The sequence below is a fragment of the Colobus angolensis genome, unplaced genomic scaffold (assembly GCF_000951035.1).
Source record: "Colobus angolensis palliatus isolate OR3802 unplaced genomic scaffold, Cang.pa_1.0 Scaffold113, whole genome shotgun sequence".
Taxonomy (NCBI): Eukaryota; Metazoa; Chordata; class Mammalia; order Primates; family Cercopithecidae; genus Colobus; species Colobus angolensis.
Genome location: NW_012112364.1, coordinates 3430964 through 3458881, shown reverse-complemented (window position 1 = coordinate 3458881; position 27918 = coordinate 3430964). Strand labels below are relative to the sequence as shown.

The 27918-nt window shown below is 43.2% G+C and overlaps 2 protein-coding genes across 5 annotated transcripts in view; one reads left to right on the top strand and one right to left on the bottom strand.

Annotated features, from left to right (window-relative positions):
- Nucleotides 1–7776, top strand: part of RNF17 (ring finger protein 17) — a 114861-nt gene extending 107085 nt beyond the window's left edge. For both annotated transcript variants that reach the window (XM_011958692.1, XM_011958684.1), the window contains exons 33-36: nt 2012–2147; nt 4876–5065; nt 7044–7152; nt 7586–7776. In XM_011958692.1, the coding sequence (XP_011814082.1) occupies nt 2012–2147; nt 4876–5065; nt 7044–7142 (425 nt within the window). In that variant the 3' untranslated portion in view covers nt 7143–7152; nt 7586–7776. The remainder of the gene's footprint in view (nt 1–2011; nt 2148–4875; nt 5066–7043; nt 7153–7585) is intronic.
- Nucleotides 7777–9403: 1627 nt separating this feature from the next.
- The window catches only part of CENPJ (centromere protein J), a 43023-nt gene continuing 24508 nt past the window's right edge, over nt 9404–27918 (bottom strand). Inside the window, exons 9-18 of one of the 3 annotated variants that reach the window (XR_001003633.1) lie at nt 26375–26540; nt 19607–19831; nt 16322–16406; nt 13312–13433; nt 12651–12715; nt 12347–12451; nt 11387–11527; nt 11225–11309; nt 11030–11150; nt 9404–10469 (exon numbers count right to left, since the gene is read on the bottom strand). Coding sequence is in view for 1 of the 3 variants with exons in the window: in XM_011958665.1 (XP_011814055.1) it covers nt 10277–10469; nt 11030–11150; nt 11225–11309; nt 11387–11527; nt 12347–12451; nt 12651–12715; nt 16322–16406; nt 19607–19831; nt 26375–26540 (1186 nt within the window). In the remaining 2 variants the exon portion in view is untranslated. The remainder of the gene's footprint in view (nt 10470–11029; nt 11151–11224; nt 11310–11386; nt 11528–12346; nt 12452–12650; nt 12716–13311; nt 13434–16321; nt 16407–19606; nt 19832–26374; nt 26541–27918) is intronic. The other 2 variants (XM_011958665.1, XR_001003634.1) reach the window with 2 other exon arrangements.

Here is a 27918-nt window from a genome sequence, read left to right as displayed (position 1 = left end):
AGTAGCTGGGATTACAGGCATGCACCACCTCGCCTGGCTAATTTTGTGTTTTTAGTAGAGATGGGGTTTCTCCATGTTGGTCAGACTGGTCTCGTACTCCTGACCTCAGGTGATCTGCCCACCTCGGCCTCCCAAAGTGCTCGGATTACAGGCATGAGCCTCCGTTCCTGACCCTGATGAATTTATATATGAAAGAAATTGTCTATAACTCTTTAATTAAAATCACTTGAAATAAAAATCTTTATTCATTAGTCATGTATTTCAATGTCACTTGCCCACAAGTAGAATTCTTTGTGAAATTACATAAAAAGCATATGACATAAGGAAGTAGAATAAGATAGGAAACTGAGGCACATGCCATCACTCTGAAATCTAAGGATGTACAAAGGGAAGTGTATACCGTACTAATTTTTCCACGGTTTAACTCAAGCCTAGCACTCATTAGTACACTTTTTTTTTACTGAGCTTGTGTCAGGTACCATGTTAGGAATACAACAGTTCTGCACTCAAGAACGAGTGCTCTGAGCAGAGAAGAGACAGATAAACCAAGCAGAGTATGAAAAGACTAGCTCCTCTTAAAGGAGTGTGTGTAATGCCGTAGAGTCAGAGGGAAAGCAGTGATCAGTTGTTAGGGCTTTGTTGGTCATGTTGGAGCTGGGCTTTGAAAGAAGAATGATAACTGCTCAAGGCAATGAATACCCTAAAAACTGTCCCAATGTTTTCTTGATGTTTATGATAAACACCATAAAAAAGAAGGGCTCAGGAACACACTCTAGATGAGGGGGACAGTCATAAGCTAAATAGAGGGATCAAAATTTTAAGTAATCCTGTTTAGGTAACTCATTGAGGAAATGTGGTAGAAGTTGTTTGGGAGAACAAACAACTGCAGAAGCCTGTAAATTGTAGTAAGGACTTGATATTACAGGCAGTTAAGGTGTACCATTAAAGAATTTTAAATAAGAGCAATGTGTAATTGCATTTAAAAAAATGTAATTCTGGTGGTCCCATAGCAAATGAATGGGAGGACAGAATGGAAGGCAGGGATAGCAAATATTTATCATCCTTTGCCAAAGATGATGGCCCACTCTAAAAGAGACTAGGGGAGTATCAGAAGTTGGGGCAGTGGCAATATGAACTAATAAGCCTTAGCAATACAAGAACTAGCAACTCAGAATGGGAGAAGTGCCTTTATTTGAAGCTTAATCCTTAGGAATTAGTGAACAAAGGCTTACAAAATACGAACAGAAAAAGAGAAGCCAACATAAGGCCAACTGTTTAATGTTTAATTCTGGATGGTGAGCGTATATTTGTTACATTTTCTTCTTTGTACTTTTCTGTATTAAACATTTTTGATACATAATTGTATATATTTATGGGGTACATGTGATATTGCATGCATAGAGTGCGTAATTATCAGGACAGTAGGGTATTCATCACCTGGAGCAGTTACTTCTATGTTGGGAACATTTCAAGACTTCTGGTGAATCTGAAATACACAATCCATTGTTGTGAACTAGGTACTTTACTCTGCTATCAAATATTGGAACTTATTCCTTCCAACTATATGTTTGTACCTATCAACCAACCTTCTTCATCCCCCAACCCCAAACACATGTGTATTTGCCTTTCATGGCCTCATGTAACCATTAATCTACTTGTTATCTTCATGAGATGCACTTTTTTAGCTCTCATATGAGTGAGAACATGCGATACTTGTCTTTCTGTGCTTGTCTTATCTTAGTTAATATGATGATCCATCTATGTTACTGCAAATAACAGGATTCCATTCCTTTTTATGGCCGAATAGTATTCCATTGTGTATATAATCAGCACATTTTCTTTATCCATTCATCTGTTGATGGACACCTGGGTTGATTCCATATCTTGGCTATTGTGAATAGTGCTGCAACAAACATGGGGTGCAGGTAGCCCTTTGATATGCTGATTTCCTTTGGATTAAAAATATTTAATAAAAGACAATATGACTTTTTCCCTTTTTCTGTCTTTCCAGAAATGCCTTGCCTTGCAGAATATGATGATGGCTTATGGTATAGAGCGAAGATTGTTTCCATTAAAGAATTTAATCCTTTATCTATCCTAGTACAATTTGTTGATTATGGATCAACTGCAAAGCTGACATTAAACAGGTTAAAAATAAATGTCGGGGTGTTGAATTAGGTTTCTTTTTTTTTTTTTTAATAGTTTTCTTATTGAGAATATTTTGCCTCTTTTAAAAGAAAAAGGGTTATTTTAAGGCTGTTTGTAAATTAGGAATTTTTATCGAGTTAAAGTATACATAAAATTTACCATTTTAACTTTTTTTTTTTCTGAGATGGAGTCTTGCTCTGTCGCCCAGGCTGGAGTGCAGTGACGCAATCTTGGCTCCCTGCAACCTCCGCCTCCCAGGTTCAAGCGATTCTCCTGCCTCAGCCTCCCTAGTAGCTGGAATTACAGGTGCCTGCCACCATCCCAGCTGATGTTTTTGTATTTTTAGTAGAGACGGGGTTTCGCCATGTTGGCCAGGCTGGTCTCGAACTCCTGACCTCAGGTGATCTTCCCGCCTCAGCCTCCCAAAGTGCTGGGATTACAGGCGTGAGCCACCTGTAATCCCATTTTCGCTATTTTTAAGTGTAATAACTGGCATTAAATACATTCACAAGGTTATACAACTGTCACCACTTTCCATTTCCAGAACAATTTTGTTATTCCAAACAGAAACCCTGTACCTATTAAATAGTAAGATCATAGTCCATTCTCACCTAGTCCCTAGTAACCCATGCTCTCCTGTCTCTGAACTTGCCTTTCTTGGTACCTCATATAAGTAAATTCATACAGTATTTGTCCTTTTGTGTTGGCTTATTTCAATAGCATAATTTTTAAAGATTCATCCATATTGTAGCATGTGTCAGAATTTACTTCTAAGGCTGAATAATATTCCATTATATATATGAGGGGTCTTCAAAAAGTTCATGGAAAATGCATACTATGAAAAAACTGCATGGATTTCAAAATTTTTTCACCAAAATTGTGCTAACTTGTTCTAAAATGTCTGAACAGGATCTTGTTTGAGGCACTGAAAAGGAAAAGTGCAACATGTATTCTGCTCAGATTGAAACAACAAACATCAAATGTATGGTGAAGCTTGGGTGGAGGAATGGTGATACCATTTTTGCTTTATAAAAACTTTATGGAAACAGTGCCCCAAAGAAAGCAGTTTACAAATGGATAACTTGTTTTATGAAGGGATAAGATGGTGTTGAAGATGAAGCCCATAGCAGTAGTCCTTCCACATCAATTTGTGAGGAAAAAAAATTAACCTTGTTCATGCCCTAATTGAAGAGGACTGACAACAGCAGAAATAATAGCCAACACCAAAGACATTTCAGTTGGTTCAGCTTATACAATGCTGACTGAAAGAGTTGAGGAAACTCTCCACTCAGTGGGTACCAAACCTGTTGGACCCAGATCAGCTGCAGATAGGAGCAGAGCTTTCAATGGAAATTGTAGACAAGCAAGATAAGGACCCTGAAGCATTTCTTCAAAGAACTGCAATTGCAGATGAAACATGACTTTACCAGTGTGATCCTGAAGGCAGAGCACAGTGAAAACAAGAGGCGAAAGTGGTCATGTCAAAAATGGACCGGTCAAGAGCAAAGGTCATGGCAACCATTTGTTTGTTTTTTTTTTTTTTTTTTTTTGGATGCCGAAGGCATTTTGCTTGCCGGCTTTCTGGAAAGCCAAAGAATGACAACATCATCTTCTTGTGAGTGTTTGAGAAAGTTGGCCAAAGCTTTAGCAGGAAAACGCCTGGGAAGGCTTCACCAGAGAGTCCTTCACCACCACAGTGCTCCTGCTCATTCCTCTCATCAAACAAGGGTGATTTTGCAAGAGTTTTACCTAAATCATTAGGCATCCACTTTACAGTCCTGATTTGGCCCTTTCTAGATTGTTTTTTGTTTCCTAATCTTAAAAAGTATTTAAAGGGTACCCATTTTTCTCCAGTTAATAATGTAAGAAAGATCACATTGACATGGTTATATTCCCAGGACCCTCAGTTCTTAAGGGATGGACTAAAGGGCTGTTATCATAGCTTACAAATGTGTCATGGTCTTGATGGAACTTATGTTGAGAAATAAAGTTTACATTGTTTATTTTCATCTTAATTTCATCTTTCCATGAACTTTTTGAAGCCCCCTCATACAGTGTATACTGCATCTTATTTATCCCTTCCCTGGAAGGTGGAACTTGGGTTGCTCCCCACTTTTGGCTCTTGTGAATAATGCTTCTATGAACGTGGGTATACATTTATCTCTTTGAGTACTTTCTTTCAATTATTTTGGGTATATACCCAGAAATGGAACTGCTGGATCATACGGTCTATCCTTAATTTTTGAGGAACCTCCCTGCTATTTCCCACAGTGGCTGCACCATTTTACATTCTAAGAGTGCACAAAGGTTCCAGTTCCTGCACTCCTCACCAGCACTTGTGATTTGGTTGTTTTATAGTCGTCATCTAGTAGGTGTGAGGTGGAATCTCACTTTGGATTTGATTTGCATTTCCCTCACGATTAGTGATGTCGAACATCCTGTCGTGCTCGTTGGTCATTTGTAGATCTTTAATGTCCATGTTTGTATACGTTTTCTCCCATTCTGTAGGTTGCCTTTTTGCTCTCTCGTATCCTTTGATACACAGAAGTTTATTTTTTAGGAAGGCCATTTTATCTGATTTTTCTCACTTCCTGTGCTTTTGCGGTCGTATCCAAAAAAATCACTGCAAAATCCAGTGTTACAAAGCTTTTCCCCTATGTTTTCTTGTACGAATTGTATAGTTTCAGCTGGAAGAGAATTTTAATTCAAGAATTTCTTTTGTGACAGACTGTGCCAAATTCCTCCTCATCTTATGCGGTATCCAGCTCGAGCCATAAAGGTTCTCTTGGCAGGGTTTAAACCTCCCTTAAGGGATCTGGGGGAGACGAGAATACCATATTGTCCCAAATGGAGCATGGAGGCACTGTGGGCTATGATAGACTGCCTTCAAGGAAAACAGCTGTATGCTGTGTCCATGGTAAGCGTCTCGACTAGCCAGTTACTGTAAAGCTACTTCTGTGTCCACACTTTGTCAAGTGTTTGTTTCTATGCAGTGTCTACATGCAAGAGTATACTAAAGCATACAAAGCTATATAGGCTATAGTTTATATGTGTAGCTTTATAGATACATATAAAGCTTAATTTTAAGGCTTGTTAAAATGTCTTAGTTTAACAAACTGCTGACCCCTGTGGTGGTATAAAATATCATTCATGTAATTAATAAAATGCTGAAGATGAGTATCCCATAATTAACTTAGAATGGGGAAACAAATATGCAAACAATTAGTGTGAGGTTGAATGAAATAAGTACTGTAACAGAGCTATAGCTAACTTTGTGGGTGGGGGAAGTGTAAGAAGAAATGATTATTTGCATCTGAAGAGGTCAGGAAAGGGTGTTTGAGCTGCTGCTTAGAAGCCACTCAAGTATTTAATTGAATAAGTAAAACAGGAACGTGGCATTTCACCTGCATCCTAAAAGAAGAGTGGGAAAGAATGGTAGTTCTGGTCATTATAGAAAGGCTTGAATTGTACTAATTGTACTAATCTCATAATTGTACTACTTTTGAATTATTTGATATAGTAGAACCTGCATCAAAAGGTCAACTAAAAAACTCCAGACTGTTTCATGTAAATGTTTTCTTGTTCTGAGGCTCAGCATGTCACAGTAGCCTACAGACAGAATCTCGCCTGTACCTTGTTTTATTTAGCATAGTGTTTTAAAATTGGAAATCTTACCCAAAAAGTCTGTATTTCTGGCCCTGATTAGATATTCTAAAAACTAGGAATCCTGGGTCTCCCCATCCCCCTGAAATGGCAGTCAGCTGAAAGTGTAGAACAGCCCCTTAGATGGGAACGTGTGACATGACGTTCAGTTCACCTAGTCCTCACTGCCGGTGTGCAGCTCAACCTGCTTCCCTCCTTTGTGATTCCTGACACACTGGCTATGACACAAATGAGCTCATAGTCAGTCAGCATGGGTCCTGGAAAGTGCTTTTTTGAAAATATCTGTATATATGCTATTGCATGTGCAGAGTGGTATGACTAGCTCATCCAGGGCTTCTCTCAACCCAGTGAAAATACAGACAGGGCAAGTATTTCTTATAGATACGTATTTTTTTCACTTCTCTAATATTCAGAATTTTGTGAGTATATAAGGATAATCAGAACCATAGATACATGAGAGGATTTATGAAGGGAATTGGCTCCCACAGTCAAAGGTGAAGTCCTGTGACAGGCTGTCTGCAAGCTGGAGAACCGGAGAAGCTGGTAACCTGGGTCAGTCTGGAGGCCTCAGAACTAGGGAAGCTGACAATGCAGCCGCTAGTCCGAGGCCAAAGAGCCCCTGGGAGGCCACTGGTGCAAGTCCTGCAGTCCAAAAGCCAAAGAATGTGGAGGCTGATGTCCGAGGGGAGGAGAAAAGGTGCCCCCTACTCAGGAAGGAAAGGAGAGCAGAGAACCCCCTTTCTGCCTTTGTCTCCCAGCCAACTGGATGTCCCTTGCCCACACAGAGAGTGGGTCTTCCTCTGTCCACTGATTGAGCACAGGTCTCCTCTGAAAACACCCTCAGACACACCTAGAAATGCTTCACCAGCCATCGAGGCATCCCTCAATCCAGCGAAGTTAACGGCTACTATTAACCATCCCTGTCAGTCGATGCATAAAGGTATAACGCTCTGTGTGGAATGCAAATGACCTGTAACAAGGGATGGTGGTGGCAAAGCCCCTGGCTTCATTCAGGAAAACCTTGTGAGAAGGAACTGAAATAGAGCAGAAGAATGGAAAGAATGGGGTTTTGCAAGAAACCACCACAGATGCTTTTGGAAGCATAGAGTATAAATGATCAGTAGGCCGCTGAGAGAACGAGCGCCTTTTCCACCTGTGTGAGCGGCCGGACGTGAGGGAAAAGGCAGCAAAGACGTTACTGTGTTTTTGACAACGGTATCTTTCCATTTTAGGCTCCGGCGCCAGAACAGATAGTGACACTGTATGACGACAAGCAGCATCCAGTTCATGTGCCGTTGGTAGAGATGGGGCTTGCAGACAAAGACGGATAAGTGCGTAAGTGTAAGCTCTTGTTCTGTTCATAGCATAAGGCATGGGACTAGTGGAGATTAATGCCAGATTGATCAGGAAAGCATCCATGGAATTTCCTTGATTTCTCAAAGGAATGACAGCAACGCTCCACAAGAATCTCTTCCAGATTTCTTCATAGGCCTTCTCACGTAGTCAGCACTAGTATCAAAGAGGCCCCCTATCTGTAAGGATGCTTGGATGGGCTGTCATGACGCCCACAGTACCAGGGTACATGGGGACAGCAGGAGAGTGGGCACTGTAAGTAAAGCGCACACAACTACTGAGCAGCCACCATCCTCATACTAAGTTACTAAAGTACATGGGTAGCCAGCTGACTTTTTTATCTTGTCCATAAGGAATGATTCAGCTAGACTTGCACATGTACATTAAGCAAAGGTTTAAAATAACACATTTTGTTTTTCAGGTATACAGTGCAGAGCATCTGTAGAAGCTTAGAAGAAAGTTTTCTGTTATGTTTAGACTATGTCTTACATTTAGACTATTTCAGGCTTAATTTTCTTAACTTGTTCAGCAATAGTGCTTTACCTCTCCTCAGTTTTACATATCGAGCTGTTAGGAATTGTGTGGAAAAAAAAAGTTAATAAATGTTTGCTTTCAAACATTTGCTTGTTTTATTTTACCATAATTTACATGAAAAAAATTTAGTTCATTTTATACCTAATGATTCAGCTTAAGTAGTAAGACATTAGTACGAAAAAGCTGCTCCCAAGCACATTCTCCCTGCCTTCTGTAGAAGTGTATTAGTTACTATGTTCTTACACTGATAGAAAGAACTGCCTGCAACTGGGTAATTGAGAAAGGAAAGAGGTTTAATTGACTCTCAGATACACATGGCTGGGGAGGCCTCAGGAAACTTACAAACATGGCAGAAGCTGAAGGGGAAGCAAATCACCCTTCTTCACAAGGTGGCAGGAGGGAGAAATGCAAAGCAAAGGGGGGAAACGCCCCTTATAAAACCATCAGATCTTGTCAGAACTCATTATTCATGAGAACAGCCTGGGGAAACCACCCCCATGATCTAATCACCTCCCACGAGGTCCCTCCTCCAACACGTGGGGATTCCAGTTGGAGATTTGGGGTGGGAACACAGCCAAACCATATTAAGAGGTAAATAGTACTGTTATGGTGTTTTATCATTCATATAAAGGTCTTTGTAATTTTACTACATATGAATGCATCCATAAATGATATGGTATTGCTTTGTGTATTTTTTAATGTATCTGCTGTCACACAATCTTTTATTTTCTATTTTGTTTGCTATTTATCCATGTTGGTATGTGTCACTCTTCACTTTTCCTCCGTGCACGTAATTTATCCTGATACTCCATTACCAGTTTTTTTCTCATAAATATTCCTTTAGGAGCCTTGTATACATGAGCAGTTTTCTAGTACATATACATAGTGATGGAATTTGCTGGGTCATGGGGTTACTTTTGTACTTTTACAATTACTTTCCGACTGCTTTTTTGCTTTCTCAACAGTAATTCCACCAATTTATCCCACCACTGGTTGTCTGAGTTCCTTGTCAGCACTTGGTGTCGCCAGACTTTTGCCCGACAGTGGTATTAGTAAGAAAAGGTATCTCACTGCGTATCTCGTTGCATATGCATTCACTGGTTTATTAGCTAGTGACCATTCTGTCACTTGTTTATTGCTTGTTCATATTTTGTCTATTTTTCTATTGAATTATTTGCAGTTCTCTTACTGATTTGTAGAAACGATGTATTCTAATCATCCCTGATCAGTTGTATGTCTTCAAGTCTGGGGCTTGCCTTTCCCGTTTTATAATATCATTTGACAGAAATGTTCACTCATTTAGCGACAAGACAAAGAGACTCTTTGAGACAAGAGTCTCTCACCCAGACTGGAGTGCAGTGGCATGGTCTCAGCTCCCTGCAACCTCCGCCTCCCGGGTTCAAGCTATTGTCCTACCTCCCAAGTAGCTGGGATTACAGGCATGCACCATCACACCCAGTTAATTCTTGTATTTTTAGTAGAGACAGGGTTTCACCATGTTGGCCAGGCCGGTCTTGAACTCCTGACCTCAAGTGATCTGCCAACCTTTGCCTCCCAAAGTGCTGGGATTACAGGCATGAGCCACCATGCCTGGCCTACCAATGTTTTCCTTTAAGGTTTTTGCTTTTATGTTTCATTTAAAAATCCTTACCTCTTCTGAGATAGATTATATACATGCATACATACATATATATATATATGTACTTTCTTTGAAAAGTTTCATTTTCATATTGTTTTTAAGTCACCTGGAATTGATAGATTTCATTAACAAAACCTGATTCATGGTATATGTGACAGGTAAGGTCTATCTAGACCAATCTGTAATTATTATATAAGTTTACAAGTAGGTGACTTGCCCATCCTTCAGGGACACCTTGCCTCCATGAGGCTACAGTAATCTCACTGTGATAACATGAAGGTAGTGGTGGTCCATGGGTTAACACCGGCTAGTCGTCGTTCATGCTCCCTCCACTCGCAGGTTTCCCATTTTGAGACATCACAGTGTCTGCCTTGTTGTAACTGTTTTCTCCTCACTATGATGACTACTTGTTGCGTGTGACCTATTTATATTCATCCAGTGGTAACGCCCCATTCTATTATAATTAATGAACCTCTGTAGTAGATCAAATGCTTTAATTTTGGTACTAACTGAACATAGTAATATTTTGGCTACAGAGACGTGTTTACTCCTTGAGTACACTTTCTGTGCAAGTCCAGTGCTCTATGGCTGATGTGCCTGTGGGACATCTATGTAATGTACTTCCTATACTTCTTGGTTTTTATAGCCATTTCTAACCAATAAACACACCCACTTATTGTAAAAACCTGTACACAAGTTTCTAAAGAGTAAAAATGCTTTCCTTAGTCTGTTGAAAGACAGGGCAGGTGAATTATAAATGAGAGCTATCATTGCATTTCAAACAATATAAAAATGAAGATACCACAGGATAAACATTTATTTTAGAATCCAATCTTTTCCCCACACATACAAAATAAATTAAACAGAATCCACAATAAATGTACATTTTTTTAACAAGAAAAAATCAGTTACTGTTACTCCATGATCACACAGGGATCGTCACAGCTCCGTGTCCATTAGCACATTACCCTCCTTGTCCTTAACTCTTATCCTACCAGATCTGTACTTCGTTTCTTGATGACCGTTTGCATATACGGTTTTAACAGTGCCATCTGGGTATTCCCGTCTCTTGAACTGGGCAGTATGTAGTTCTCTTTGGCCATTATTAAACTCTATGAGTTTGTTGCCATCACTGTAAAATTTAAAATAGAATTTCTTTAAAAAAATAGAAAATAGGCAACAGGTAAAACTATTGAAAAGTAGTCTTTTGATTCTGGCAGCAGTGGTTCTGCTTCATGGTGATAGTTCCAATTATCAGATTAGCATTTACATGTACCTATTAAAAGCTTGTTTTAATCATTTATATTTTCACCACAAAATGCTTAGGGATTTTTTTTTTTAACTTGTGTTCTTCCTCTTGGTTGTTATATTAAAATGGGCCCTTCTTTCATACATTTAAAAACCATCTGAGTGCTTGCTCTGTATCAGGTGGGGAAGAGAGCCATTCCTGGGAAAGGGCATGATCAAACTTAAAATCTGTTTTGAAAGAATGGAACGAAAAAGCAGAATGTGAAAAATAATTCACATCAAGTTGACTGCTTGACATTCCTTCAAACTGAACCCCTCTAATATGGATGTCGTGTGTCAACAGAAATGCAAGGCTCAACAGAAATGCAAGGCTGGGGCACCTTCTGAGCACAGTGAACAGCTGTCACACTGAGTGGTTTTTCTGTGAACATAATGGTGTCATACCGTTGTACTCTGACAATTGTACCATCTGGGAAAATGCTTTCTTCTTGTCCATCAGGAAATAAGTTTTTAACAGTCTGGTCAGGAAACGTGATTTCTTTTCTTCCATCTGGGAAATGTTTTTCTGTTTAAAAAGTTACAATAAATATTTTTCGAAGGAAGGGAAGAATTTAATGAGAGGGTGAAACAAGTTTGTACCTATTTGTCCACTTGAGAAATGTAAGACTTCCAGTCCCTCCGGGTGCGTCGTGTGAGTGGTCTGGGCAGCTGCGTAGTAGTAGATCTGTAAAGACACACAGTCAGTCTGCCTTTTCTCCCGAGCTGGGTAAGCTATGGAGGAGAACGCCTCTGGAAACATACCACTCTCTGGTCTGGCATGACCTGCTTCACGTCACCATTAAAGAAAGTCACGGTGACGGTCTTCCCATCTGCACTCACTTCCTTCCGAGTTCCATTGGGAAACAGTATAACACGACACCCATTCTTATAAACCTTTTCCACCTAAAAAAAACACAAGATTGTCACCTAAGGAAGATTTTTCTCTTGACCAAAATATGCCTAATTCTCCTCCCAACTGCCTACTTTGAATTTTTTTGTAATAAAATGTAAAACATTCCCTCAGAAGATCCTTTATTTCGTCAGAAGTAGCAAACTCGTGATTTTCCAATTTTCTCGTTGCTTTTCCATGTATTAGCTGGAATTCATCTAAAAAAGAAAACCTTCCCTTATCAATGATTTGTTACCCTACAGTAGACGTACAGGAAAGTCTAACTACTACTTTTGACTGTTGCTCTTTGTCCTTCTGTCACTCCTCAAGGATAAGCAGTGAACTCTAACCCTGTAATTTCAATAGAAATGGACCAGTTTAGGGTATTTTAAAAGTAAATTTTCCATAAACCTGAGGGAAAAATTCCCTCATCACCTCTAACCTGTATATATCCCTTTCCTCCTCATTCCCTTTAGCTGGAACCCCCAGGCAGTTTTCCCACTAAGAAACTTTCCTAAGCATAAGAATAAAACTGTGTTGGCTGGAGACGGGGAGAGAGGCCCCTGACTCAGGATCAGTGTAAGAAAGGAGGCAAGAAGGGAAGACCTAGAATGAACTGAAGCTTTTAAGAAGTGCCAAGGATTACAAAGGCTTTGGAGTAAGAACAAAAATCACACGGAGATTGTATGCCTTCTTTTGCTGAATCTCTGAATGAGAAACGGCATCTAAAGGCAAGTTATCCAGAGAGCCCTTATTTTAGATTCTATGTGTTTCAACTATTTTAACCAATGTTTATTTTTTTTAGAATTCATTATTTCAAAAAAAATTTTAACCTTTCCATCAGGATGACTGATTTCTCCCTGTATGTTGTGGTCTTCCTCTTTATATTCAGGATCTGGGAAGTTCAGTGGTTCAAGTGGCTCCCTGGGAGAGGCAGCCTGTAAGCACAAGACATTTTAGCAGCTAAAACCTCCTCTTACTTCCAAAGCCAGATTCTGATACTAGTGTTTACAAAATATAACATTTATAATGTCTAGTAAAAACTCTCTTTTACATATGGCTTAGAAACTTAAGTCTATTCACAAATTGATTTCAAGCCTCTGTAATGTATGTTTGAATATATAAAAACAGATTTACTTGTCCCTTATCCGAATTGCCTAAATCACGAGGAGGTGCCGACTTGCATCTTCGAGGTGGATTGCCTATTAGAATAAAATTGTCAGAGTTAGATTTAACAGTTAATTGAAAATTTTACCAGTATGATCAAACATTTCCTTAGTTCATATCCCGTGAACTGCTGTCCTTTATCCATTAGTTAAGGATGTCTTAATGTTTTTCTTTACTAATTTGTAGTTCTCTGACACAGCTACTCAAGTCAAGTCCTAGATGTCCAAGAAGACAGTATCTGTTCTCAGAGTTTACAATCCTGGGGAAGAGACAGGTGATCAAACAGCCTGACAGACAGACCCAAATGTATTTCAGAGACAATCACAAGGCGTAAGGTGCAGATAAAAGGCATCTAACACCTGTGGAATTTGGCTTCACCAAATAACTGGGTATTTAGTTAAAACATAAATGCCCTTGTGGCTGTGGTGTAAACTTTTTCTAGTACGACCAGCACACCAATCACATACTGTACCAGCAACACATACATTACAAAATAAACACACCTCCACCACCACCAAAGTGAGGTGAATCTCTCAAAATACACTGAAGTGCCAGTATTTTCATCCTATGTGCCAATTCATATTGTAAACACTCAACTTGGAAGGGTCTCGAGCAAGTGCCAAAATCTGACCTACATGTTAAAAAGTGTAACAAACAGAGCTGGATGTTAACAGGAGAATGGCCTGAAGGAGGAGAGCGGAGGCAGACGGTCAGCCAACAAGCTGCTGGGCGTGTGAGGCGGCTGTGCTGTGCCTGTGAGACAGGAATGGTTCCATTACACCACGGGCACCACGGGACATGACTGATCTATAGGTCCCAAACTGCCACACATCAGCAATTTCATAATTCAGTGTAACAGATCCAGAAAATAACATCCGAAGGATCAGTCTGGGGACTGCTGGGAGTGGATGGTGAAGGATACAGAACAAGTACTCAGAGTACACAGGTGTTTGGGCTTGAGCCAAGGGGCAGATGGCAGACAAGGCTCTGGGGGACAGCAGGAGTGCTCTGTTTGGGATGACACAAGAATGTCAAGCTTCACCCCAAGAGGTTGTGTGTGCAAAGTTAACTATGACTAAAGCTGTGTGACATCATTTCTCATAACTACCTCTACAGAAAAGACTAGAATAATATTCCCATTTTATAGGCGAGAAAACCAAGGCTAAGTGGTTAAATAACCTGCCAAAGTTGTCAACTAATAAAAGGCAGAACCAGGCTGCAAAGCCAGTATATATGAAATTTAATTCTTCTCAAGGCTGAACATGAACTAACTTTAACTGGAACCCCCAAAGTATCTACCAACTGGGCAGGGTAAGGAGAGGTGACCGTGGGCATGGACAGGCTCCAGATGAAGCACACTGTCTAGAGGACTGTGTGAACCCACCTTGGAAAGTGGGGACAGAGGAAGCTAGGGGGTATACAGTGCTGGAATAGCTGGGTAGGTACTAGGGAAGGGATGTTTATGACCCCAAGAGAGGGAAAGAACGAAGAAGCACGGCCCAAAGGGAAAAGCTGAAAGTGAACTACTTTAAGAATTTAGGTTCATCAAAAGATACTGTAAAGAGCAAAAAGACAAGCCGTGAACTAGGAGAAGATACTGATTTGCAATGTATGTAGGTTATAAATACACCACTTACACCAGGGGCCTTGCCAAGCCCCGCCATATACTGGTCTGGGGCCTGTAGGAACTGGGCCACATAGCAGGAGACGAGCAGTGGGTGGGCGAGCCAGCAAAGCTTCACCTGTATTTACACAGCTCCCCATCACTCGCATCACCACCTGAGCGCCTCCTTCTGTCAGATCAGCAGCGGCATTAGATTCTCGCAGGAGCAAGAACCCTACTGTGAACTGCATATGCGAGTGAACTGCATGTGCGAGGGATCCAGGTTGCGCACTCCTTGTGAGAATCTAATGCCTGATGATCTGTCACTGTCTCCCATCACCCCCAGATGGGGCCGTCTAATTGCAGGAAAACAGGCTCAGGGCTCCCCCCGATTCTACGTTATGGTGAGTCATGTAATTATTTCATTATATGTTACAATGTAATAATATTAGAATTAAAGTGCACAATAAATTTAATGTGCTGAATCATCCCAAAACCATCCCCCTTCCCCCAGTCCAAGCAAAAATTATCTTCCACAGAACTGGTCCCTGAAGCCAAAAAGGCTGGGGACTGCTAATGTGTACTACCAAAGTGAGCACATGCTATTGGAAAATGGCACCAACAGACTTGCTCAGTGCAGAGTTGCTACAAATCTTCCATTTGTAAAAAACCACAGTATCTGAGGGCGCAATAAAGCAGAGCACGAGAAAATGAGTATGCCATAAAGAAAAGCCATGGACTCCATGGAGGGCAGTTCTGGGCTGCCACTAATCTGTCTTTAAGCAGGTGGTGGTAACCCAAGTATTTGCTTTGTAATTGTCAAATTGCATATATCTTTTCTAAATTTATTTCACGAAAATAATTTTTTAAAATTCCAGATTAAAAACTCAGATGTGAATGCAAAAGCGCACAGAAGAAAACGGTGTACTTACGGCCTGAGGACTGAGAAGAATTAAAGTCATGAAAACCGAAACCTATTTTAAAAGACTGGTAAAGTCAACATTACAAGGAAAAACATTAAAAAACACAAACTGAAAAACTGAACCCAGATTGGGAGAAAATATTAGCAGTCCTTGTAACTGACAAAGGATTAGTATGCAGATTAATTAATTAACTTTGTAAGGAGAAAACACACACACACATCCAAATTTTTAAATGGACAAAGGAACAGGCAGTTCACAAAAGGGGAACCTCAAATGCTGACTAAATGTAAGAAATGCTCACAGGGCCTTACTAGCTTACGGAATGAACCATCATTTAACATCAACTGGCCAAAATTGTAAAGTCTGGCCAGATCAAGTGTTTGCAAGTATGAAGAGCATACTCTGCTGACAGTAAAGAACAGGTATGACCATGGTGCAGAGCAAAGGGAAAACCTCCAGCTGACATGGCCCGGCATCTTCCTCTTCACATGTATCCTAGAGAAGCCACAGGATCAAGACACGCTCTGCAGCCCTACTCATTAGCATGCAAACCTAACTGCCCACCAGCAGGAATGCTGAACTGCAGCAGTATCCAGTGCCATCTATACAGCTATTAAAATCAATCCACTGGAGGTTTGATGTGTTCAGATGGGTAAGTCATACGATATTGAGAGAGAAATTGCAGAAGGACATACAGGGTATGAAACAATACCACAGGGGGAGTGTCCCTTACCCAGAATGCTTGCGAACAGTGTTGCAGATCTCCACTTTTTTTTTTTCCAAGTTTTGAAATATTTGCAAATACTTACTGGTTGAGCATCCCTAATCCACATTCAGAATGTTCCAATGAATGTTTCCTTTGAGCATCATGCTTTTTTGCCCTCAGAAAGTTTCAGACTTGGGATGCTAAACCAGTATATCAATTTATGAACACAACATGGTAAAAGAATTTTTAAAAAATAAGCAGGGGCCATTATCAGGGCAGAAATTAACTGGGGGAGTAAGATGATGCACAGGAGCTTCAATTACATTTACAATGTTTTATTCAGTTGGGTATAAACTGTTTGTTCTTTACATTCTGAAATGTTTTATAAAAAGATCATGCAGCCTCTTACCTTGCATTGGAAGATAATTTTTCTTGTACTTTTCTATCTGGGTTCCTGAAGAAATCTGATTGTTTTGAAATCGAACAGATGTGTTCTATAGAGTAAGAGAATTTTTTATTGAAAATGACTGTTAGTCTATTAATACACTAAGTGAAACTAGTAAAACTGAGCTAGTGATGAGAACGCTGTGGGTTTTGTTTATTCGTATTTCCATTTATACAATAGGCCAAAACAAGCTGTTATTTAGGAATCACTACACTCACGTGCGCGCACGCACGCGCACACACGCTCCTTTTTACAAACATTCATTCAAGTGAGGACACAGCAGGCAAGGTCACCTGAACCATCTCCTCCGACCATTACAGAGCAGACGAGCCCACAGGCCCCTCCGCTCATGGTGTTCGAGGACAAAGCCTCTCCTGGGTGCTCCCCACTCACACCCCCCCAGGACAGTCCAGCTGAGCCCAGCTCTCCCTGAGACCACCACCGAGCGCTCCCTGTGAGGATGAGGTGGGGTGAGTCCTCTCTGCATCCCACCTCCATTTCTGGCCAAATCAAGCCCCATTACTACTTGCCCCAGCGCCCACCAGGTCCCTCCCTGCCAGGAGATGGTGCTTCCAGTGCTGTCCTTCTTGGTGTCCTACCTCAGCTCCACAGCCCAGTGGTCAACCCTAGAACTTGTCATTATCAATACTATCAACATCTGCAATTATCAATAACCACAAAATTATTAATTTCAAGGCATTCTACTTACAGAAATCCAGAAGGTGGGACATTCTAGAAAATAATCAGCCTGGTCTCTTCAAAAGTTAATGTAATTTAATAAAATGCTAAAGCATTTAGGGGTGAGATGCCATGATTCCTACAACTACCTTCAAATGGTTCAGTGAAACAGGCAAAACTGGCAAAATATTCCTAGTGGTTGAATCCAAGCGGGTACCAAGGTGTTAATTGTACTATTCCTTCACCTATTCTCCATTTTGGGAAGCTTTCACACTAAAAGGTAGGGGCCGGCGAGGAGAATAATGCTACTTTCTCACTACTCTCCCGTCTTTGCAGCTCATTCTGTTAATTCCCTGCCCCTGACCACGCTCACAGCCGACAGACATGGCCCTGCGGGTCCTCGATCCCCAGTGCTTGCCATGTCCTGAAAGCCTCCGGGCCCACACTGTCCTCTTGCAGCTAAAGTATGCTCTGCAGCAGGCACTCTTGTCACACACACTGTTAGCTTCCCTCCCTCTGCTCACTTGGTGGCATTCACGTGGATGACCACAAGCTAAGAACAACATACGTGCAATCCTCGTTTTAAAATTTCAGTCTCTGACCCAGGTGGGCCCAGGTACAGCCACGAATCACTCTATTATTACCCCAGCCTCTGCTTTTGTTCACACAGATGACCTCTGGCTTTCTGGATCTCCTCCCCTCCTGCCACCTCCGCCCTCACAGAAGCCCGGGCTGTGCCTGCACCTCCCGCCTCTGGGCATGAAGACCATTGCCTGGCCACAGCCTGCCCTCCACTCCCTGCCTGGACCCAGCTCCTCTCACTTCGCCAAGTATGGTGCTTCTGCAATTCTTCCACTTCCTCCTGCATCAGTATCTTCCTCTCCACTGAATCAGTCCAACCAATACACAAACACCTGTTAATTTTACCATCTTAAAAACAAAACATTTTCCCTATGGCCACTATCCTCATGTCCTTAATTTACTGCAAAACTACAAAGCTGTTATCTGCTCCCAGCCAATCAGACTTTCCTCTTCAACACTCCAGGGAAACAGACCTTCTCAAGGCCCACAGCTCCTCCTACCTGGTAAACCCCATGGCCGGTTTCTGTCCTCCTCTGAGTTGCTGCCACACCCGACACAGGTGGCCACTCTCCTCCTTGCAGCCTTTTCTTCACTTGTTCTCAGGACACCAACACGGCCTCCTGGCCTCCTGCTCTCTGGTTGCTCACCCACCCACCCCTCCCTGCCTGCCCACAGCCCTGCTGCCCTGCCCTGCCCCGTGCTGTATCACACATCCCACCCGGAGCCTGTGCTGCCGTGTGCAGCTGCCTAGTCGGATCCCCCGTGTGTGTCGTAGGCATTTCAGTTTCCCCTGTCCAAGCCTGAGTTCCTGGTGGCCATGTGCTCCCTTCTTGCAGTTTCTCCTAGTCAGTGGGACCTTCGTGAGACCAAAACGCAAAACTAAGTTGAGGCCATTCCTGACTCCTTCCTTGATGTCACCACCAACCACACACACAGCTGAACAACAAACACAGTCTGCTGCTCTCCACCCGCCACTGCCACCCAGTCCCCCAAGCCCTACTGCGTTCCTGGTGTTGCCCGTGCTCCCTTCCACCTGTTCCTGGTCTACAGCAGTCTGAGGTAAAGTAAGAGGCCCGGCCACCGTTTATTCAGAGCCCTCCAGACTCCCACTCACTCAAAAAATGTCCAGGTGCATGCTGCCATCTGTTAGGAATCCCATCCACCGCCCACTGTCCCATCCCACCCCAGGGGCTGGCCCACCGCGCCTCGCCCATACTCCGATTGCCCCGTCCCAGGTCCACTCAGGCGCGGCTGCAGCCTGGGGCTCCTCTGCAGGCTCGGGCGGCCACCCAGCCACTCCTCACACGCGCTTCCCAGGCCGTCCCACCCAGACGGTGACGCCACTCCACCGCCCTGCTTCTCCTAAGGTCTCGTCACCATCTCACACACCACACGTTTTATTATTTGACCTATTACAGTCTTTCTTCCACCACTGGAATGTAAGCTTCATAAGGGCAAGGAATTTTGTCTGTTTACTGCTGTACCCCAAGCGCCTAATGCAGTGCCTGGCACACCGTGGTTGTTCACATAGATGAAAGACCAACTACTTGATTAAAAAGGGTCATATGCATGCAACTCTCGGCCAAAATCTCCCCTGGTCTGTTTTAACAGAGATGATCTGCCTACTGTAGCGAACCTCCTCCACAGGAATTAGAGAAATGAGTCTGCCAAGTGCCCGTTTATAGCAACGCTTGGACAATCTTTTGAGTTGGGGTAAAATAGGTATCACATAAAATTCACCGTCTTCGGCATGTTTAGGTGCACACTTCAGTGGCATTAAGGATCTCTGCGGTACACTGTAACCATCACCCTCCATCCAGCTCCAGGACGCTTTTCACCTTACAAGATGGAAACTGTCCACGTTCACAGTCACTCCCCATTGCCCCCAGCCCCTGGCAGCCCCCATTCTACTTTCTGACTCTATGAATTTGAATGCTCAGATACTGAAGCGCCCCCGGCCTGACACAACCCACCGGCCTCCCCGCCTACCACGAGCTTGTCCTTCTTCTCCACCTCAAGGCTGCTCTCTATGGCTTCTGCTCTTTTCCAGGCATCCAGTCGGAATCTTTCCATCACTTTTATTTCTTCCCTGAGGTCTGTGTTCTCTCTGACTAACATTTCTATCTGGCTTCTGAGACGGCCGTGGGTACTCGACCATTTGGTTTCCTTTCTTTTCAAATCTTCCCGTAAATCTGCTATTTGCTGTTTTAAAGTCTCTCAAAAAAAAAAAAAAAAAAAGGCATTACTACATTACCAGAATTAAGACAGCAGAAGAATAGACACCCAGCAATGAAACAGAGTAGCCAGCCAGAAAGGGAAGGCTTAGTCAGCAGACGACGTTCTAAGACCACTGCAGTTTTCAGCGGCGGGAGGAGGGGATCAGAGTCTCACCACAGACCATCAGCAAACCTAATTCCAGAGCCAGGAGAAAGGAAGGAAGGCAGCATGTGGGAGCTAACAGCAGAGAACTGCCATGAGGTAGGAAAGACCTCACCTGAGCTATTAACTGAAAGGGATCCACGGGGGAGATCCGGAAAAGAAGAAATGCAACAGGAACTCATGAATAAGTGAAGGAAGAGTAGAGCTAAAGAATAAAAGATTCCAAAGTCAAACCTACCTGCCCTGAAAACTATCTGAAACTCATGAGAAGAAATAAATTTCAAAAAAATGAGTTGTTTTAGATAGACTAAAATAAGGGAAGAATCCGCTGGAAATGTCTAGAAGCAATTTGAGATCACGTGCAAGTGATAGCGACTGACTGCGAGCCAAGGAAGGAGCAGGGCACCGAAGCCCATGAGTGCCGAGGCAGCGGGCGTGGCCCGGCCCATGCCCTGCACCCAGTAACCCCTGCGGCAGCCACACGGCGGCCTGGTGAGGACGGGGAGGACATCCGGGCCCCACCACAGAGGGCGTGGACTTTGGATTGGGTGACATCAAGGTTCACATCTGAGTTTTCCGACTTGAAAGCTTAAAACAAGGTCCACGACCTCCATGAACATCAGGTTTCCCATTTGTGAGATGGATTATGACCAATAAATGAAAACTTTCTGGTAAGCATTTTTATCATGCAGGAAGATGGATTTCATACTAAACTGGTAAAATGTAAGTCTAAATGGATGCAGAATTCAAGAGCAATTAATATTTACAAAATATCTGTTATCAGGCACTGTCACAGGCCCTTGCAATACTAAGAACAAAGCTCCACCTCATGAGGCTCACTCTGCCAGAGACAGTAGGAGGGTGATGGGAGGGTGGCCGGGGCAGGTGAGGGGGTGACGGGAGAGTAGCCAGGGAAGGTGAGGCGACAAGGCTGTGTAGGGAGACAGCATGACATAAGCTGGGTGTCACTGAACAGAGCTGGGGGAGGCAGCGCGTGTGGGAAGCAACAGGAGGGTGCCTGGCACGGTGCCAGCACTGAAAGGGACCAGCGCAGGTGGCAGGAGGACTGGCCAGGGACAGGAAGGGGAAAAGAGGCCCAATCACATAGGGACTGAGGCTCTTAGAGGAAGGCAGGCAGAGGCACATGGAGGTGTCTGAGCGGAGGGGATCCGCTGTCACCTGGAGCGACGCCACAGGGACTGGGTGAGAGCAGAGGCCAAGTCATTAACCCGGAGGTGGCATCTGGAATCTGAGTGGACTTTCTGTCAGAGCAGCATGGAGTGGAAGAGCAAGAGAAGCCTCGAGAATGATTCGAGGCCTCTGGCCCAAGCACAGGGGAGGATGGCAGCAGGATGGACACTGGCAGATGACTGCCGACGAGGCCTGGGGTTCGTGGTCGGGGTGGGTACCAGGACTCGCCAGGGGCCGTGTCAGTGCGATAGAATGACCAGAGGCCACGCCACAGGGCGTGTGGCAAAACAGCTGGTGACGTCTGGAGATCCAGGCACAGTGAATACGGGCAAGGCTTTCAAGTTTTGCTGCAAAGGAAAACACAGATAGGGCTGTGGGGTTGAGTGAGTTTATTTAAAGAAATGCCAGCAGGCAGTAAAGACAGGAAGGCTGGGGGCAGAACGCGCGGTGGAGACAGAAGGTGGTGGAGACAGAAGGTGGAGGTGGAGAGTGGGCTCCGTGGGCTGGACACGGGGATGGACTGGGTGGAGGATGAGACGCCCTCGGGGTGCAGAGGGAGGGAGAGGCCGCAGCCAGCCAGCGGAGACCCCGGGGAGCGGGGAGAGGAAGAGAAGGGAGCCCCTAGGCTGGGGGACTGGTGAGGGTCCAGACCCAGACAGATGGGACAGGAGCCGGGAGGAGAAAGGGGCAGCAGGAAACGACCTGCGGGGTGAAGCCAGCAGGCCTGGCTGGCGGGTGGGGTCCGCGGCTGGGGAGCAGACTTCCAGCACAGCGCGGAAGCTCAAGAGGCGTGGCCGAGAACTCTCGAGGTCCCCCAGCGTCACCACACCCTGCAGGGGCTCCACGTCCTGCTGGCCAGGCCCCGGTGGGCACAGCTGAGAGCCTGCGCCGTGAAAACGGGAAGAAAGGGCAGGAGCCAAGGCCAGGAAGACCCCAACTCCGGACCTGCAGAAGGCTGTCAACCTCCACAGGCTCTACACTCACAGCAGCCCCAGCGGAGCCCCGCTCCTTGCAGCGCAGTGGATGCCAGACCAGAGCAGGTTTAAAAAAGAAAGCCACGGCCGGGCGCGGTGGCTCACCCCTGTAATCCCAGCACTTTGGGAGGCGGAGACCGGCGGATCACGAGGTCAGGAGATGGAGACCATCCTGGCTGACATGATGAAACCCCGTCTCTACTAAACACACACACACACACACAGCCGGGAGTGGTGGCGGGCACCTGTAGTCCCAGCTACTCAGGAGGCTGAGGTAGAAGAATGTCGTGAACCCGGGAGGCAAATAGATAGCACCACTGCACTCCACCCTGGGTGACACAGCGAGACTGTTTCAAAAAAAAAAAAAAAAACAGAAAAGAAAAAAGAAAAAGGAAAGAAAGCCAAAACTAAATAGTCTTAAATAACCCGTTGTTCCAGAAAGCAGTGCTCTCAAAACACCAAGGGCAGTGCTAAGTGGCAAGGGAGCCATGGATTTAAAGGGGCTCCCCCACTGGTCAAGTTGGGTCCACTTAAATATCAAACTGGAAATTTTATAATTAATTAAAATAACCTGTGTGAAAAGCTATGCCTCAGTAACGACGACTGTAAATTCCAGGAGGGCAGAAATGGCTAACTCATCATCGATTCCTCAATGATGACAAGCATCTAGTACATAAAGGGTTCTCAATAAATTTACTGAAAGAATACCCAAAATAAAATAGTTAATATTTTTTAACATAACTATAATGTAAAGGAAGGTTAAATATGCCCTCCCCTTAATTTTTTGATGTTTAATAGAGTATCAATAAACATAGGTTTGTTTTTCTATGAAGTATATATCTGTTTTTAAAGTATATTTTTGCACAGAAGTAGAGAGAATGGTAAATATGGGGAGCTATGAATAAGCCAAACAGTGTAAGGAAGAAAAGGAACTGCACCAAAACCAGCAAGAAACAATGAATACCCAGGGCCACACATGATAACCAAGTATGAACAGGTTCCAAAACTTCAATCAACACCAGAAATCATATAAACCAACAAAGGCGAGCTCAAGGGAAGGCAACTCACCAGCCCAGCCCCTCACCACCCAACAAGCCCCTTGATGGGCACAGCCCAGAGCTGCCAGCAGTGAGGACGTGCCCAGTCCTGCGTGGCGCAGTGTGGCAGCCACCAGCCAGCCACAGGTGGCTACTAAGTCCTGGAAACGTAGCTAATGGGAATGAGAAGCTGACTTTTCAATTTACCTCTAATTAATTTAAATGGAAATAGCCACACAGGGATAAGAGCTAGCAGCCTGGACTGCAGAGCCTGAGAATCAGAGGACACATCGTGTGAGGGAAAGGCACCAAGTTGCAAGAAAAGAAAACCCACGTTATTCACCTAACAAAGTACAACAACAAAAAGAAGTGTGTTTGCTCTGGTTTGAATCACCTTGGAAGAAGCAGTCAGGATCAGAGCTATGAGAAAGAAGAGAAGGAAAAAATCAGTCTCATAACCTTGGGTGATCTAAGGAGGTTATTTTTTCCCTTTGGATCTGGTAAGATTTTCATAACATAACAACGTATTTAAAATATCTCTAATTCTAGGAGATCCAGAAAGAAAAATGAAATGACAAACCCATCATGTATTTTAGAATAGGCTATGGTTTTTAATTTAGTTAAGTTTTCTGACAGCAGAATTTGTGATAACTACTGTTTCAAGTATATGGCTTGTTCACCAAAAACAGCCGTACTGAATTTGTAACTGTAATTCAGATTGTTTAAAAGAAATTCAATTAAGTTTAATATCAATTTTTAACCTCTTACCTATCAAGTAGAGAACAAAAAAACCTCTAAGAATTGCCAGTAGGACTAAAAATTAATTAGCCAGCCATGGTGGTGGGCACCTATAATCCCAGCCACTTGAGGGGCTGAGGCAGGAGAATCGCTTGAACCACAGAGATGGAAGTTGCAGTGAGCTCAAATTTAGCCCCTGTACTCCAGTCTGGGCTACAGAGTGTCTCAAAAAATAAAAATAAAAAATAAAACTGAACTAATGTTGAATAAAAAATAAAACTGAACTAGTGGCATGATGTTTACGGAGGGATAATCTGGCAATTTGTATCAATGTACATACCTTTAACCTCAGTATCTCACTTGTAGGAATCCATCCTAGAGATAGACTCCAGGACATAAGCTACATGAGGACAGGGATTGATTGGTTTTGTTCACTGCTGCATTCCCAGCACATGCCTGCTACACAGCAGGTCCTCAGTAGCCATGTGCTGAATGAATAAGTGGGAGAATGATTGTGAGAGGTCATATATGCACAAAGTTATTCAGTACAGCCCTTCTTGGATTCTTGTAAACAGAAAAAGAACAGCAATACATAGTGCTTAGGTGAGTAAATTATGGTACATATTACAATTCTATACAATAATAAAACAAAAAATAAAGATGTTCTGTTAAGACACATCATGATTTCAATAGACTATCATTAATGTTTTAAAAAAACACCATGAATATATATATGTACTTTCTAAGAATTTCTCTGGAAAGATATGAGATTGATAACACTGGCTGCCTCAAGAGAGGTGAATTACAATGCAAACAAATCAACTGTAAAGATACCAAGCAATTGGAAAATCTGAATATGGACTAAGTATTCATTGATACTATAAATTTTGTTATAGGTGTGACAAAGGTATAATTCCCCTCCCCCCCCGCCCCCCAGTGGACGGAGTCTCACTCTGTCACCCAGGTTGGAGTGCAGGAGCATGATCTTGGCTCACTGCAACCACCTCCTCCCGGGTTCAAGTGGTTCTCCTGCCTCAGCCTCCCACGTACCTGGGACTACAGGCACACCACCACACCTGGCTAATTTTTTTGCATTTTTTGTAGAGACGGAGATTTGCCATGCTGGCCAGGCTGGTCTCAAACTCCTGACCACAAGCCATCTGCCTGCCTCGGCTCCCAAAGTGCTGGGATTATAGGAGTAAGCCACCGCCCCCAGTCAACAGTCTTATTTTTTTAAAGGTGTCTTTCTCAGAGAAACATACTAGACTATGTATAGGTGAAATGAGCAGATGTCTGGGATTTCACTTTTTAAATTCCAGATTAAAAAGCCAAAAAAGAGTACGAGGGGAGAGAGATGAAATTAGAAAGACAAAATGATCACTGGTGAAATATGGGAAAATTCACTCTGTTCTTGCTACTTTTATGTATTTTTGAAATTTTCCATAATAAAAAATTATTTTCAAAAAACAACTGAATAGGTGGCCAGGGCAAGGGTGAGGTAGAAATTTCACCACACATCTTTTTGTAACTTTCGAATGATAATATACTTATATTACCTTTTGAAATAAAAGTTTTAATATTGCCAACATCTAACATATTAGATTTAATAAGCTAAGTATTAACCAAAACATAATAGTACATTTCTTCCCACAAAAATTAAGAGAGAATTAAAGACCCTGAGCACCGTGCTGTTCAATAACTCAAAGTGTAGGTGTGCAGATCAGGATGGCTACACGAGACAGGAAGAAAGCAAACGATGGAACTCAAAAATGCTAGTAATTAAAATACAGACAGTGGAAGGTGAGTTTCCATTTTATGCAGAAGCAATGGAGAGCCATTTAAAATTTCTCTTTTGATAAGTCTTAACTTTGATGAAGTCCAATATATCCATTTTTTCTTTTATAGTTGGTTGTGTCTTCTCTTAGAAATCTCCGCATATGCCAATGTTGTAAATAGATTCACCTATTTTTTTTTAGAAGGTTTATAGTTTTAACATGTCCATTTCTAACTATGAAATTAACAGGACTGATAATCTGGCCTATCAGTTTATAAGTTTTAGAATTAAAGACCTGGTTATTTATGGTCGTAAATTATGGTAAACGAACAGGACTCACAGTATTTGGTGTGTGGTAGGTCAAAAAAGATTAACACAACATTGTGCCGGCGAATGTCCAGCTCCGGGCTTGTTAATCCATCTATGACATTATCACAGTCTTTTCTAGGAAGCCTTTACTAGTAAGGAAAGAACTGTTATCTTCTACTCTTTAAAACTCAGACTACAGAAGACATTCCTGATGCACTGTCTCAGACAGATTATTTGCTGAATGAATGAATGATGGATTGATACAGTTTTGCTTTGACATAAGAAATAACTGAGATTCTTACAAGATTGTCACCTTTACTAACTTACATGAATATAACATAAAGAACTAGCATACCTGTATTTCTTCACGTTCCTTTTTATCTGGAAAAGTTCTTGCAGCTGTAGAATACTTTTCAAAAACTTTACGTTCCTTTTGTAGCTTCCTCATCTCCTCCTTTTTAAACTCTTCTATTCGAGCTAATTCTTTTGCTTTCTGTTGTTCAAAGTCTGCAATTTCTTTCCTACAATGACCAAATATATTATCACCTAAGGAGACCATCTTGGTGCAGTGATGCACAGAACCTGCTGACAGGCTAGTAACTGCTAGTCCCGGTGAATTCATCTTCAATCCAGAGGCCTGAAATAACAGCCAATCCACACACCAAAGCACTCATCCAACAAGCATTCACTGGGTGCCTATGATGAATCAGGCATTCTACAAGGTAGTGAAGAAACCACAGTGAAAAAAACAAACATTCTAGCTGGGCACAGTGGCTTACGCCTGTAATCCCAACACTGGGAGGCTGAGGCAGGCCTGAGTCCAGGAATTCAAGGTTGCGTGGAGCCGTGATCGCCTGGGCAACAGAGAGAGACTCTGTCTCTCAACTTCAGCCTGGACAACAGAGAGGAGACCTTGTCTCAAAAAAAAAAAAAAAAATCTTATTCCCATGCAGCTTCTTACATTCTAAAGGAAGACAGATGATAATAAAGAAAGTAAGTAAGTACATGGAATATTAGCAGCATTAAAGAGAAACAAAGCAAGGAAGTAGTTTAGGAAATATCAGAATGGGAGGGTGGAACTGTACGTGAGGGCTTATCCTGCTGCGATAATATGAGGGGTTCTCTTGCTGAGTTAACATGAAGGAAACCTGAAGAAAATGAGAGAGGCGGTCACAAGGATGTCCACACACAGCAGTGCAGGCAGAGGGTGCGGCAAGTGCCAAAGCCCTGAGGCAGGAATGTGGCTGAGGTGTTCAAAGAACAGCCAGGAGGCCAGCGTGGCTAAAACAGAGTGAGCAAAGGATGGGTAGCAGGAGAAGGTGTCAAAAAAGGAGACAGCCCAGGCACGGTGGCTCAACTCCTGTAATCCCAGCACTTTGGGAGGCCGAGGCGGGCAGATCAGGACAGCAGCTGGACCTGAGGTCAGTTCGAGACCAGCCTGACCAACATGAAGAAACCCCCGTCTCTCCTGAAAATACGAGATTAGCCAGGCATGGTGGTACGTGCCTGTAATCCCAGCTACTCAAGAGGCTGAGGCAGGAGAATCGCTTGAACCTGGGAGGTGGAGGTTGCAGTGAGCCGAGATCATGCCATTGCACTCCAGCCTGCGCAACAAGAGTGAAACTCCATCTCCAAAAAAATAAGGACGCGGCCTTGATCAGATGAACTGCCCAAACACAGGCTGGCTATGGATGTGTGTGAAGAGCACAGACACGGGCAGCAGAGACACCTACTAGGAAACGATTTTAATAACCAGGGAAAGCCAATGGGGCCCTGGTCGAGAGTGGCAGCTCTGAGGCAGTGAAGCAGTCGGGTTAGAAATGGACTGAGAGGGCCGGGCGCGGTGGCTCACGCCTGTAATCCCAGCACTTTGGGAGGCCGAGACGGGCGGATCACGAG